General features: G+C 40.8%; 1 protein-coding gene across 2 annotated transcripts in view; it reads left to right on the top strand.

Moving 5' to 3' along the window:
* The window catches only part of LOC138268424 (semaphorin-7A-like), a 187968-nt gene that overhangs the window by 152275 nt on the left and 21557 nt on the right, over nt 1-14136 (top strand). For both annotated transcript variants that reach the window (XM_069218045.1, XM_069218046.1), the window contains exons 12-13: nt 2585-2757; nt 2891-2946. In XM_069218045.1, coding sequence (XP_069074146.1) covers nt 2585-2757; nt 2891-2946 — 229 coding nt within the window. The remainder of the gene's footprint in view (nt 1-2584; nt 2758-2890; nt 2947-14136) is intronic.

The following is a 14136-nucleotide window of genomic DNA, read 5'->3' as shown; positions in this document are numbered from 1 at the left end:
CATACCATGGTGATATAGATATATATATTGTCAAGGTACAGATATGTGGAGTTCTATATATATATATATATAGTAAAACTCTGCTTACCTGTAAAAACTTACCTTCACAATATTTTTGCCCTCAATATTCGATGCACAATATTTTGTCCACACAATATTGTTTCTCCTATATTTTGTCTAAACACCCTGTCTCATTTGCCTTAACTACTGCCTCCCCTTAAAATCATCCTCAGATGCACACTTCATATAACCTTTCACACTCATTTATAGTGCTTCGCAACTTGTGTTTTCTCACTCTCAGGCCTTTACTGGTCAGCTGAAATCTACTCATTTCAGTGTGCATGCATAGTTATGAAAATTGCTATGACTTCTCAACAAACATTCAGTAAAAAGAGGTTGTTCACCCTCAGCGCCTGTGCAGTTCCCATAGCACTTTACCCTTCTAACACTTTCCCCCTCATACATTTTATTGTGCTCACAGTCTCCACGTGCATGGTCATCATTGCTTTGTACCCTCATCCAAAAACACAGTCATCATTACTTTGTTACCATCACATTCTACCCTTACAAGTCTCCCTCCGGTGGCCCCCAAAGTGCTCTACCTTCACAAAGCATTCCTCCTCATAGCACTTTACACTCCTCATGAAGCTGCTTGTTATCCACGGTAACAGGACATAAACAGGCATCTTCACTTAAAGTGACGCTTATTACAAATATTCTGTATTCATGGTACCCTGCCAGGAGCTATGATTGTTCTTTGCTTACTACACTAGTCTATCCGCCTAACAAACACTAACATCATCATATAGCAGGTAATTGGGTCACAGGGACACCAGCTGCAGGGCGCGGGGTGGGTGGTTATAGGTGGTTGGCCGCAGGGTCTGGCCACAGGTGGAGGTGATCCCAAGGGACCATGGGGCCCATCCATCCCCCCTAAATATATATTTAATGTTCCCAACTTTAAGCTCCAAATCCCTTCGGCCATGCATTGGGCGGGATTGGAGCATAAAGGTGGTTGACAGCAGAACCTGGCTACAGGGTTAAGTGGTTATAGTACTTTGGCCACAGGGCCTGGCTGAAGACCATGCATGGCGGGGTGGGTGGTTATAGGGGGATGGCCAAACCCTGCTGCCCACAGCCAAAGGCTGTGAGCAGCTGTGGTTGGATTAACATATAGTAATTAAAATTAGTTTACATGAAACAAACATAGAAACTCACTGAAAGAAACAAAGCCTTCATGGACATTATAGTTAGGAAACAGAATTAAAAAACGTAGAAATGCACTTAAAAAACTCAAGCTTACATGGACGATATAGTTAGTCTTACATTTTAAACGTACAAAACCATTGAAGTTCAGCTGTTATAGTTAGAATTATTCCAAGTAACTTTAATTCGTGCACTAAGGTAACTATACCTCACACCCTCGCCAAGCACTGCTATTGACCCCAGGTAGTACAGCACACATGGCATCTTTTAGAACACCATTGATAATGTCATTGTAACAGCTGCAGTAAAATTATTGATAAGATAACTGTGCACGACTGGGATGCTAATAATAGTTACTTTAGTGCACAAGTTATAGTTACCTGAAATAACTAATAATATCAGCTGAATTTCTATGATTTCGTACATTTAAAATGTAAGCCTACCTATAACATCCTTGTAACCTTTGGTTTTTCAAGTGAATATATATAAAGGTTTACAAAAAACATTACAAAAACTTTATCATAGCCAAAAATGGGCAGGGAAGAGAGACCTATTGCCTTACCAATGCTTGTTTAGCTCTGGCATGCTAAGTAGTCTCATTCACTCTATCTCTCTCCATCAAAATCTCCCTCTTTCTCTGTATAACGACATTCCTTGAAGTTAAAGCAAACAGCCTCAAGCCCTTGTGATGTGAACAGCTAAAGTAGGTATTTTAAGTGCCAATGTATCACAGTCCCTCTTTTTGGCTTTGCAGCCATTTCATGGACTTCGAATAGGGGCAGTAAGAGGCAGCGCGTACTACTCCTGGCTTGCCCTTTGGTAAGCCTGTCTATGTTCCTGCTGGTCCTGCTCTCAAAGTCATGAAGACACTGGCAGAATCAGCATGTAAACAGAGCTCTGAAACTTCTGTTTAATTCCTTTAGGTTGCACTTCGTGTCCTTTCACTACATCCCTCCGCAAAAAATAAAATGCTATTTAGCAACTAAGGGAACGAGAAAAAGGCTCAGCCCTCTGATGCCACTTGGCATTTTGGTGATTTTACTTTCTTGGCTTAAATCTAGAGAATTTTTCCAAACCCATGCATGTCGCCCAGACGTTTGACTGAAGGAAGTATGTATTCATGTCATCTTTAACATGACAGGAACCATGACATGTTTCTTTTCCTTATTGACACACTATGGAAAATATAATGCCCGATGAGATAATTTCCATGCCCAAGCTCACTCCATCTCACCTCAGTTACTAAATTGCCTGTTGAAATAGTCAGGTGCATCGTCGGATGAGCAGAGTTTATTTAATACACCACTCAATGCCAGAGTTTCCTCAAATTTTGGAAAAGTTGTGTGACTCTCTCACAACTAATCTGTGTCTCTTTCAGGGGCACCTTTATGCGAGTACCGAAACTGAGGTCACCAGGCTTCCTCTTGCGAACTGTTCACAGTATGGCAATGCCTGTTGGGAATGCGTCTTGGCCCGCGACCCCTACTGTGGATGGGATCCGTCTGGTAAACAGTGCACTTTACTCTCCAAACCAGTGAATGACACCACCAAGTGAGTTCTGAATACAATAAAAGTGCCTTACACACTTGCTATTTCTGTGAAAATGCCATACACCACCTTCTCCACCACTTTTTCCTCTTATGTGTACAACCTCCTCTTACCTGTGATATCTTTTTGCCAACAGCAACATACTTCAAAGTCTGGACGCAAAGAATGTAACTGCATGTGAAGATGTGTTAGGTAAGTAAGTGGACATTCAGTCATCCAGGGGCGAGAGATGAGGTTGAATAACCTGTGGAGTATTTGTTGTTGGGGAACCTCGACCATATGGAAGCAGTATCCTAAATATACACTGACAATGCATTTTCAAAGGCACCAATCACAGAAATAATTGTACACAGAATTGATCCTCTGAAGGCACGGAAGGCTGGGATGGAGATGTCATGTGACAGTTAAATTAAGAGATTCTCTAGTGGTTAAGATGAGATGTTGTCTATTGGGTAAATTCAGATGTTATTTACGTTAAATGTTTACCTAGTGGTTAAAATGAGATGTTGGATAGTGGTTACAACAGTGGTTATGTGTTCTAGTGGATATTTTGGAAGACATTTTGGTGCGAAAGAGTTGAGCTGTTAAGGTGTTATGCACTTTACTTCTGACTTGGAGATATGCTTCAATAGGTAGGTTGAGGTTTGATATGGTGGTTAGTTGAGTTAAATTGGTTATTCTGATGTGCAGTACAGTCAGCAAGATGAAATATGGTGTACTGAAGGAGATGGGGTTTCTGTGGTGTAATTAACACATGCTCTAGCTGGTGATTCCATGGGGCACCAAAGGACAGTCTCTTATGAAACCAGATACCTGACAATAACATTTTTCAAAAAATCACTTTCGTACTCTTTGAGTTTAAAGGGAGACCTGGTTCTAGTTACAATATATTTTGAAATTATGATTCTGCTGTATGATTAATGCCAGCCTCTCGGGTATATTACAGTGCTCATGATGAGATATCAAACTAAAAATATAGATATATATTTTAAAGACTGCCACCAACCACGTTGTTCTGTAACTAATGTTGGGATGTTAATCCCGAGTGAAATACGATACTATACATATCTTATATCTGTCATAGGTTACAAAATCTCACGAAGAGTGCAATCAATTTGAAAATAAATATAACAGGTTCTGGTTGCAAACCCTTTGTTTTGGTAAAACGATGTGTTGGAACGCTGCCCAGAGCGAATGGCAGCTACTTAAATCAGCAGTTCTTATGTTTTTGACTTCCGTTGGCCATAACTAAATCACTACTGGAAGCCGGCAATCCCGTCAAAGAAATTTCCCCCGTTTGAACCTCAAAACAATACACAAAATGCAGAAACAAGTATACAGCAAATGTGCACAAATTATGATATATTTTATTTAATTGACCAAAGAAAATAAAAAAAATCAAGTTTTTCATTCTGATGGGAAATTTGGAGCTTTTCAAAATGTGCTTTCATTTGTACAAGATCAAGTGATATGGTAGCCTTTACTCTATCACGTCATCATTTTTTATCCTAAGGCATATCTTAGTTTTGTCCACGAATGCCAGTATTTCCGTTGTAAATACTAGATTCTGTTTGGCAGGCCTCAACTAAGAATACCATTTTACTTTTTAGCCTTCAATTACAAATGACTTGATATTTATGTAGCATTTTAAAATTGTCAGTTTTTACAGTTTGTTTTCTATGTTTTTACACTTTTTAAATCTGCTAATATTATTTAATTTTCTAAACACTTGCGGACCCCTTAACAGGCAACATGGGTCTCGAGGGGATCTCAGTCTACAGGCAAGAATCGTCTGGACTATTTGCAAGTATTCCTCCTATCATCCTTTGTGCATCTGAAGTAACACCCTAAGTGGCCTACAGTATGCTCAGAATTGAGTCCCCTGCTGTCTGTGACAGCTCACACAGCCAAGCTATAACACATGGCTGAGATCAAAATAAGTTGTTTGTGTTCTCTTCTGAAGTAGACTTCACCTGGCTGTCCAGGATGGACACTCCCCTTGATTAGGAGGGTCAATAATGATTTCCATGAACCAGGTTTTGTCTCGTGTGACACAGTGGGTGAAAAACGATAGGTTGGAATACTAACCAGTGTAGCTGTCAATAGTCTGTGCTATTTGCAATCATTCCTTGATACACCTGTTGGTCATTCTTCTTCACAGCTCTGCTATCCTATATAAAGAAAGTACAGAAAACGTATTCATCGCAGGCAAAGCTCCAATTTGATTCTTGAACTCTCTTTTACAGTAGATAGGCATTATAGAGGAAGTCCCTGAAATATCCAATACAACAAAAGACTTCAGGATACAATCTCTGCACATTATCTTTGGGCTTGAGCCTGTCATCTTTATTTTTTCCATTTCATCAGTTGTTCCTCTTCCTGTACTTGTAAAACTCATTCTAAACCTGGGCCTCCACATTAAAATAGTCCTTAACTCAACAGAAAAACTATTTCTCTAGTCCTTCTGTATTATACTACCATTAGCGCAAAAAACTTTCCGAGGTCAAAGCTGAAATTGATAATGCAGATATTGTTGATCCTGTCTTCACTACCTGCTCAGGCATAGAAACGTGATGTGAGCAGGGACAAAATCAAGCACAAATGGAGCCCATAGGAAGGAAGACACACATTAGTGTAGCTGCTTAGAATGAGCAGAAGAATCCCCACTGGGGCATGAATTCATTGCAGTCCTCAATCATCCACGTCTTCAAACAGAGATAGAACACCCGCTCGGTGATTCATGAGGCTGATGAAAGTTTGCAACAGGCCCATTATTATAGGTGGGGGAGCATTTTAGGTATGCTCTAAATGAGGTTGACAAATCTTTTCACCCGAGCAGGGGGTAGAAGCAGTGAACATGACAACATTTAATTTACAGTATGACCAATTTGGCCACACAATGAAAACCCAAATCGGAAACAGAGTTAAAGGGTTACAGAACAATAAAGGCAAGAACTCGTGCTCTGAATAAATGCTGGCCAACTCTTCTAAACATTGGGGCAATTTAGGAATCATCTAAATATCTATCTAAGCAATGGGGAAACCCTCCAACAGCAAGTCACTAATTGACATATGTGGAGCTACCAAATATGGGGACAAAAAGTTATGAGGAAATAAAGGACAAAAAGAAGTTGGAAAAATTGCACCTGGTGCAACGTGAAACTAACTACAGTTGGCAAAAAGTAAATGAAAAGGGGAGGTATCAGCATCTCAGAAGCTCGTTCAAGAGTTTTCTCATGCGTCAAAAAAAAATCAAAGTTCTCTCAGAAGGCACTGGGAAAGTGCGGGCAAGGGTAAAGAGGTCTATGCCTCTCAAAGTCCAAGGGAGCTCTCCTACTACAGATAACTGAAAACAATAAATTTAAGTCCAAAGTAAATGATAATTTATCCATTGGTAATGCCAAATAGATCAGGTTTCATTGTCTAGTCACTTCACATTATGCAACAGGCATCTGCAACAACCATGTATTGTCCCTAGGGGAAGGCATCCATCCTTGTTGTCCTTGACAACTTTGCAACAGTTATGACTTCAGCTAATCTTCACGTTCTCCATGTACTGTCTTCAAGGTTACTTTCTCAGGCTCTCTGTGAGTAAAACAACAGCATGTCTATTTCCAAATTAACATTTTATGGAATTGACATCTATAAGGAAAGGACATGCTAGCAAAAAGAAAACAGCTGTCCTAAGTTTATGAGACTGTGGCCTAGCAAGACTGAACTAAAGAAAAGTCAAAATTAAATTGCACACATTTAATTAGGGTGACCCGGCGTCTTGGATTTGCAAGGACAGACCCGGTTTTTCACCTGATTTCAGGAAATTCAGCTCATGTCCCGTTTTTTTTTGCGAGGGTTGAATAAAAGCAGTGGGGGGTGCCTTTTTATGTTTTCCTAATCAGGGATGTATAGCAGCTGTTATAAGGAAGCAATTTATTTAACAGGCATGAGTCTGGCTTTAAGAATTGATTTTACTTACGTTCTTAGCCCTGATGATCGCTGTCATGCAGTGTGCTCAGTTGAAGTAACATTGTTGTCCTTTTTCTATGTTTATGAACATTAGCCTATGACATTTAGTGCACATCCATTCTGAAATTCATTATCCTTTCAAAGTTAACTATTCTCTAACATCATAAAAACATTAAGTGGTCATAAATGATTATATTTCAGTTAATATGGTTATATCACACACTGATAAAATATTACATTATAGTGAATGCACTTTAGTATTGACTTTTAGTGCGCCACTTTAAAATTAGTTTGTTATCAATCCACACAATATAATGTCAATATGGTCACTTTTAGATAACTATAGGGATGTCAAAGGTGCCAGCCAAATCTCAGCTGCACCATAGACTAAGTCTCAATAGGGACTAGGCTCAGCTTTCAGTTACAATGGTGCAGTCATGTCCCTCGCTTCAACTTCACAGATTCTTCTCATGGACCGGTCCACAGTGCAAGATTTAACCTTTCATTATCTAGCTGCCCATAGAAATAAACCTCTCCCTTATGTGTTTATATGCAATCCTTCCTCATGACCTACATGCACTCTGCAATGAACGCCTTACTTGCTGATAAAGCCAGAGCACATATATTGTTAACCCGTGCCAGCCTCACCACTTAATAATGTCAGCACTTAGTTACTTTAAGCATGTAGATACAACAGGGGCCCGTTCACTCACTGGCTACCTTGCATCAGCTAATTTTCATTAACTACTGAATGTTTCAACAAACTCAGCTAGCTACATACTCACAGCAGGTTTTTTAAATTGCAACCTATCACAGCGGCTATTCCAATTTATTTCACCTTGAAATATCAACATAACTCCTATTTTCTTTCACTTTGTTCTCTCCTGTTGTTAGTGCTTTAAATATGGGTGGTGGGACTAGGATGTAGGTTGTAAATTTACACTAGGCTGAGGTTGATGAGGGTTAGTGAGTGTGAATGAAAGCAAGCCGAGTATGCCTTAAAAGTGGTGTTTTGTGGGGGGTTGGGGGTTAAAATCTGTTCAGTTCCACAAGGCTTTGAAGAGTTAAACTAGGTTACCAGCTCGAATTTGGGTCTGATTCTGGTGGAGCATTGGGTATCTTGGATTAGCTCATCATAGCTGGAGAAGGAGGTGAGTGTTAGCTTTATTTCTGTTTGATCAGGATATGTTTGATTGTGAGCAATGCCAGTGTAATCAGTTGTGCGAACCATGCTAGCTGGTATGGAGAGGTTGTGGTTTTAATACGGAGCCAACCAAGACTGAACTGAGCGCAAGTGTGTGCAGTGCGCTTCTGTCCACATTGTCTTGATTATGTTGGTATTTCCAAGTTGGGATGGGTGATGTTCAATGCATTTATTCAATTTACCTTTACCAATTTAATTCCCCCATATTGTGGTGGTGCTGCACAATGTATTAGCTCTTGAAAACGAGACCTACCACTAACAACGTCTGTGAGGAGTGACATGAGAGGGTAAGCGATTCTGATCAGAGCAGGTTGAAGGTTCATGCACTGGTGCTCTAGAGAGAGTGCAACTCTTTAATAGGTTGACAAAGTATCAGTTTGTACCCTGATAGGTCCTTATTACTCCAATCACTGAAACTTCTACTTCTTGGAATCAAGGTGATACATGGTTGGTCAACCTAATATAATCAGAGGAGATTATTTTGAATCGTAGAAAAAGCCTTTAAGGACATTTTAGAGTGGAATGCTGCTTGGAAGCAGGGAGTTTCGTGATTGGCCCAGCATGATCAAAAGAGATCACTGCTGGATGGCAGATGTGACCTTGTGGCTAGAGCTGTCAAATTTCGAACTTGAGAAACTGGTATGAATTAGTGCTTGATTCAACATGTGATTCTGGGCAAGTCAGAATCTTCATGTGTCTAAACATGTGAAATGTAATATGTGATTTTTATTAGTGTAATTCCCACTTGTTGAACACTGTCTTGGAGACTATGTACCAGTGCTTAATTTGAGCCAGTGGTTTCTGATGCTCACCACCGGCACTTTATTGTTAACACTGGAATTTCTGACTGGCTGGCACATGGTGGCATTGTTTGAATAATTTTGTGATGAGCACAACAACAGCTGCTTAATAATTCCATATACATTAAAATGACTCAAATCTGCTTCCCTATCCTATAAAAATAGCTTGGGTGGTAGGTATTAGTCCCTTTTTAAGGATATATATATATATATATATTAAAAGTCTGAACTATCACAGTTGTAGGAGAGTGACATTGGTAGTTATGTTGGTGTTCTCACTGGCAGTGTTGGTGGGAGCAATGGGTGGTGCAAGCTGCAGTGGCCTCCCGACAAGGGCCCAGGCATTTTTTTTTTTTTTTTTACAAATTAAGCACTACTATCTACCGTGTCCCCTCCCTTCCCCCAAAAACAGTAATGTTCAGCACTCTGCTGCTTTCTCTAAGTTTGCGCTTTGACAGAAGAAGCCTGTAGGGCGTATAATATTGCAGCGGAGGAGAGATTGATATTTTAAAATCAATGAGACTAATTCATACACAAAAAATGTCAGAGTATGTTTGGAGAATCTCTTCTGCTTGTACGTACGTTTACATTTTCTTTTTGAGTATTCAGATGGTATTCTTTTTTGGCACGCGCCAGTCGCAGGTTACAAGGCGCTGTTGGAGAAAGTCATGCGACTTTTTGATTTGAGCATTTTGCCAAAGGCAGAATTGCAAGCACAATATAATCTGCAAACAACATGTGCAATTGCTTATTTTAAATTTTCTTTTTTTAATTCAAGGGGAAAATATTCCCCCCGAAGAAACATCCTCATGATGTTTAGTGTGTTCTCTTTCACTTCAATTCATGGAAAGGGGATTTTACTCCTGCTCTTTAGTGGCGTAAATCTCTGAACATTTCCAGGTTTGAGAAGGGATGTAGAGGAAATGTGTGAACGCTCACAACCTGATGTGCTTCAGAACAATTACAAACTCGCAAGGCTAAGTAAGCAATCTCAACAAATTCATTAATCATTCCTGGCCTGGGAGCTAATCTCCCATAAATATATACTGCAGTGGCATAAAATTACACAGGAAAGTGAAACTGGTTTATTTAGTCCTAACACGGATAAAGGTCACTGACAAGGAAGGAGACTGTTGTGTGAGGTGGTGAGCAAGACCTTTGCTATTCTGTATGCATCTAGGTTGTTCTGTTGGTGTTGCTCCTGTACCTCTCTGCTTCACGGTTGATAACCTAGCCCTTTTATAATTCAGCCTTTGGATTTAGGCAAAACGTGTAACCGCGTCAGCCGATTCATTAAACATAACGCCCAGGCTGTAGAGGCTTGTGAGTTGTCTACCTGGGCCACCTGAGATGGCGTTTGGACCATGGTCAAAGACTATTTTGCTCGCAAAGACTGGACATCTCTGTATTCGCAGCATTCATCTGTTATATTTTCCTGCCATCTAGTGGTTAGTCTGAAAACTGCCGCTTGCTTTCTTAAGTTTATTCACCGTAGGCGTCTGCCAACTCTTCACCATTGAATCAAGGAGCACTTCAGAGTGCGACACACCTCGGTACCTTCTTTAGATTGATTTTTGTCTGCATTATCGGTAGCAGTGAATATGTGCGCAATAAATTCACCGCAAGAGACAGCTGGAGATCAGGTCGTTCAGGACTGTTTTTCCCCAAATAATTTACATCAGCAATGTGATATGATTATAACCATTTTTAGATAATGTACAACTTCTGTACGGTGAAGAGTTTTTTGAGGTATGATACTATTGAAGAAATTGCCTAATGCCTGCACTTCTCTTGGGAATATAACTTCCACACTTTTGGTTACCACAGGATCTTCTAAAATCCTACTGCTCTGCTGGTCTAAGATACCCTGGGCTCCAATGGTACCCAATACAGGAGTGTAATGCAAGCCCATGTAGCCCCGTGGGGTTCCAGCCGTTCAAGGGACCCTGTACAAACGCCTATTAATATTTGTGACAAATTGGAGACTTTGGAGTCCCTTATCACATTCTTCAAGTGGGCCCCATTAGTGTGCATTACGCCCTTCTTTATCTTTTTTTTTCTTTTATCTGAAACAATAAAAGTGACACTGTGGACAATGGTCAAAACGCTGTCCTAATTATTTTGGATTTATGGGCAGCGTTTGATACAATCTCGCATTCCAAACTCCTTCAGCATCTCGCTGAAACTGGCATCACTGGCAAGGCTTGGACTTGGTTTAATGTCCTTACTTGCAGACAAGAGGCAACTGGTTCAATGGGGTAGTACACCTCCGAAGCCAAAACACTCAAAAAGGTGTTCAGCAGGGCTTGAAACTCAGTCATTCTCTATTTAACACTAGTATCTCCGAATTACGTCTTTGGTATTTCAACCACTTCCCGAGCAGATGCTACCCAATTTATTTTATCTTTGGCAAAAAAATATTTTGGCTCAGGACAAAATGTCAAGAATCGTTTCACCAGTATTACCTGAAATGCAATTTGTCTAAAATAGAAGTACTTCTGTTTGGGAAGAAAAATATGTTCTCACAACTGGTGGCCTGACCCTTTGTCCCCTCCTTCGCCTCCAGTAGAAGTTGTCAGAAATCTAGTAGTAAAATGTGAAAATGGTTTGTCCTTTCGGCCACAAGTTCCATAGGTAGCAGCTCCATGCTTCTCCATGATTAAATCACTCAAAAAATGTTTTAATTTTTTCCCTTTGGCTGCAAGAAAAACTGTAGCTTTTGTGTTCATAACACCTGGGTTGGATTACTGTATCAGCCTCTATGTAGGCATGCCTGAGCAACTTCTACATAGGCTTCAAGTGGTTCACAATTCGCCCGCAAGACTTGTGGCCAGGCTTCATTGGGTCTTTCTGATTTTTATTCTAGATTATTTTTGGTTGCAATTTGCGGCTGATGAAAGAGGATTGGTGTCTGAGCAAATGCCAGGATGCTCTGTTTGAGTGATAGCACACTTTATAAGCACCTTTCATACATTTATGAATTAACTGGCCCACCAGTGCCAGCTCTATATTGTGTTGGGGTTCTAAGTGGTATGTATAGATCTGTGCGAATCAGTGCAGCTAATGTCATATCTAAGAGACTCTCAATGGACACTCATTTCTTTTGTCATAACATCTGTACAGCACTCGGTACAGCTGAGGCAGATTTAGGATGGTACTTTGAATGACCATAATTATACCTGCAACCATATGGGAACTCCTGAAAGGGAGACTTAGAGACAAAAATTGCGAAAAAGGAATGCCACAATTAACTTGCAATGTAGTGGAGCAACTTTTTAGGCAGGAGAATGGGAAACTAACCCTTTTTGTTTTAAGTCAGAAGTCTCCCCTCCAAATATGGAGTGTTGCCATATATACAAATTAGAAATTCTTCATTAAATGTTAAGTCCATCCAGAATCCACTTAAATGTGAAAGAATACTAACTAATCGCAGGGACCTGAATTCCTTAGTCACTTTCCTCTGGGAAACCTGCATTTTACTACATAGGCAGAGACATATATGGGTCGGGATACTTGTAGCTCTCTGTTCTCCAGTAAAGCACTTGGTAGCAATCAGTATGAAATAAGTTACTTAGATTCACATGCTTGAATACTTCCCAGTATTTTCCAATCATAAGTGCTGAAATAACCCAGAACACTGAGAAGAGAGAAGGTGAGCTCCTCCGGGGGTGGCGGGCGGGCTCCATGTGAATCTTTGAAAGCTTCCAGTACTGGAGAACTACAGTAACAGGTAAGTACTTATTTCTTACTCCAGTTTTGGAACTTTCAAAGATTCACATGCTTGAATAAGAGTAGCAAGCAGAAACTAATTTTTTTTTTGCATCAACAAATACTGTCTATCCAATCATCATAGAACATTGTCATTAGACCGTTACGTGCAGAGCAATACAAATAAACCTTTAAAACATACATGAATATGCAAGAAAGGTTTGTTAAAAATGAAAAGAAAATGTGATATTATATCAGAAGCAGATGGTGGGAAACAAACATCTCACCTTATCTGAACAAATGTCTAAGAACTGCTTGACCCACCGCAGCATCACGGAGCGTCTCAGCATCCAGGCAGTAATGCATCGTGAAGGCGTGCGTTGTCCTCCATGTGGCTGCTCGACAGATGTCTGGAAAGGATACCCCAGAGAATAGTGCACAATAAGTGGACACTACTCGGGTAGAATGTGCACGAACCTTAGTGTCCAGGGGCGACCAGCCTTCTGATGGCAAAAGGCTATGGCAGTTGAAATCGATCTAGAGATGGTTTGTTTAGAAACAGGAAGCCCTCTTCTGAGCGCACTAAATGCTACAAACAGTTGACTCGGCTTTCCGATCGAAGATGTTCGCTGCAAATGAAATTTAAGGCGTTGTTTGATGTCCAAGGAATGCAGCGATCTTTCTGCCCCAGTCTGAGGCCGCGGAAAGAAAGTCTTTAGCACTACTGGCTCGTTGATGTGTAAGTCAGATGGCACTTTGGGAATACATTTTGGGTTTGTCCGTAGGATGATTTTATCATCTGTAAACCTCATGAAAGGCTCTTGGATGGTAAAGGCTTGGATCTCGCTTATTCAATGAGCGGATGTTCATGCTAAGAGAAGCGCTACCTTCCAGGTAAGATACTTAATGTCTGATTTATGAATAGGCTTGAATGGTTCCTTCATCAACTGACTCAGAACTGTATTCAGCTGCCAAGATGGAGGAGGTCGTTTGGCTGAAGGAAAGGATCGGAACAACCCCTTCATAAACTGCTTGATAAGACGATGAGACCATAGGGACGGTCCTTTGGATAGTCGTCTATACCTGGAAATGGCAGCTAGGTGAACCTTAATGGATGCATGTGCAAGACCAGACCTTTCCAGGTGGAGAAGGTACGGCAAGACCTGCTGTGGAGCAGATGTAAGTGGATGAATATTATTTGCAGTACACCATAAACAAAACCACTTCCATTTTAAGGTATACGTCTTGTTAGTACTATCTGCACGTGCTTTGGCCAAAACAGTTTGACAGTCAACAGGGATATCTAGATGGCCAATTCACTGAACTCAGGAGCCATGCACATAATCTGAGAGGCTTGGGATCCGGATGCCTCACTTGGCCCTGGCTTCCCGTGGAAGAAGAGGTATCGGACGAAAGGCGTAAGCGTAAATCCCTGACCATGCTATCGAAAGGGCATTTCCCCACGACACTGGTTGGTGATGCCAGCGTGCATAAAACCATCATTTCGCGTTCTGAGACGTCGCACAGAGGTCCAGGTTCGGTGTTCCTCACTTGCAAAATACTGCACCCAGCGTTGTCTGGTTCAGCTCCCACTCATGTGAAGATGTTCTGAGCCTGCTTAGTGAGTCTGCTGTGGTGTTGCTGACTCCCAGAAGATGATCTGCCCGTATGTGCACTGAATTCTGAATGCACCATGTCTAGATGACT

Source organism: Pleurodeles waltl, chromosome 12 (genome assembly GCF_031143425.1).
Source record: "Pleurodeles waltl isolate 20211129_DDA chromosome 12, aPleWal1.hap1.20221129, whole genome shotgun sequence".
Taxonomy (NCBI): domain Eukaryota; kingdom Metazoa; phylum Chordata; class Amphibia; order Caudata; family Salamandridae; genus Pleurodeles; species Pleurodeles waltl.
Note: the sequence above shows the minus strand (reverse complement) of the source record. Positions and strands in the feature narration are given on the sequence as shown.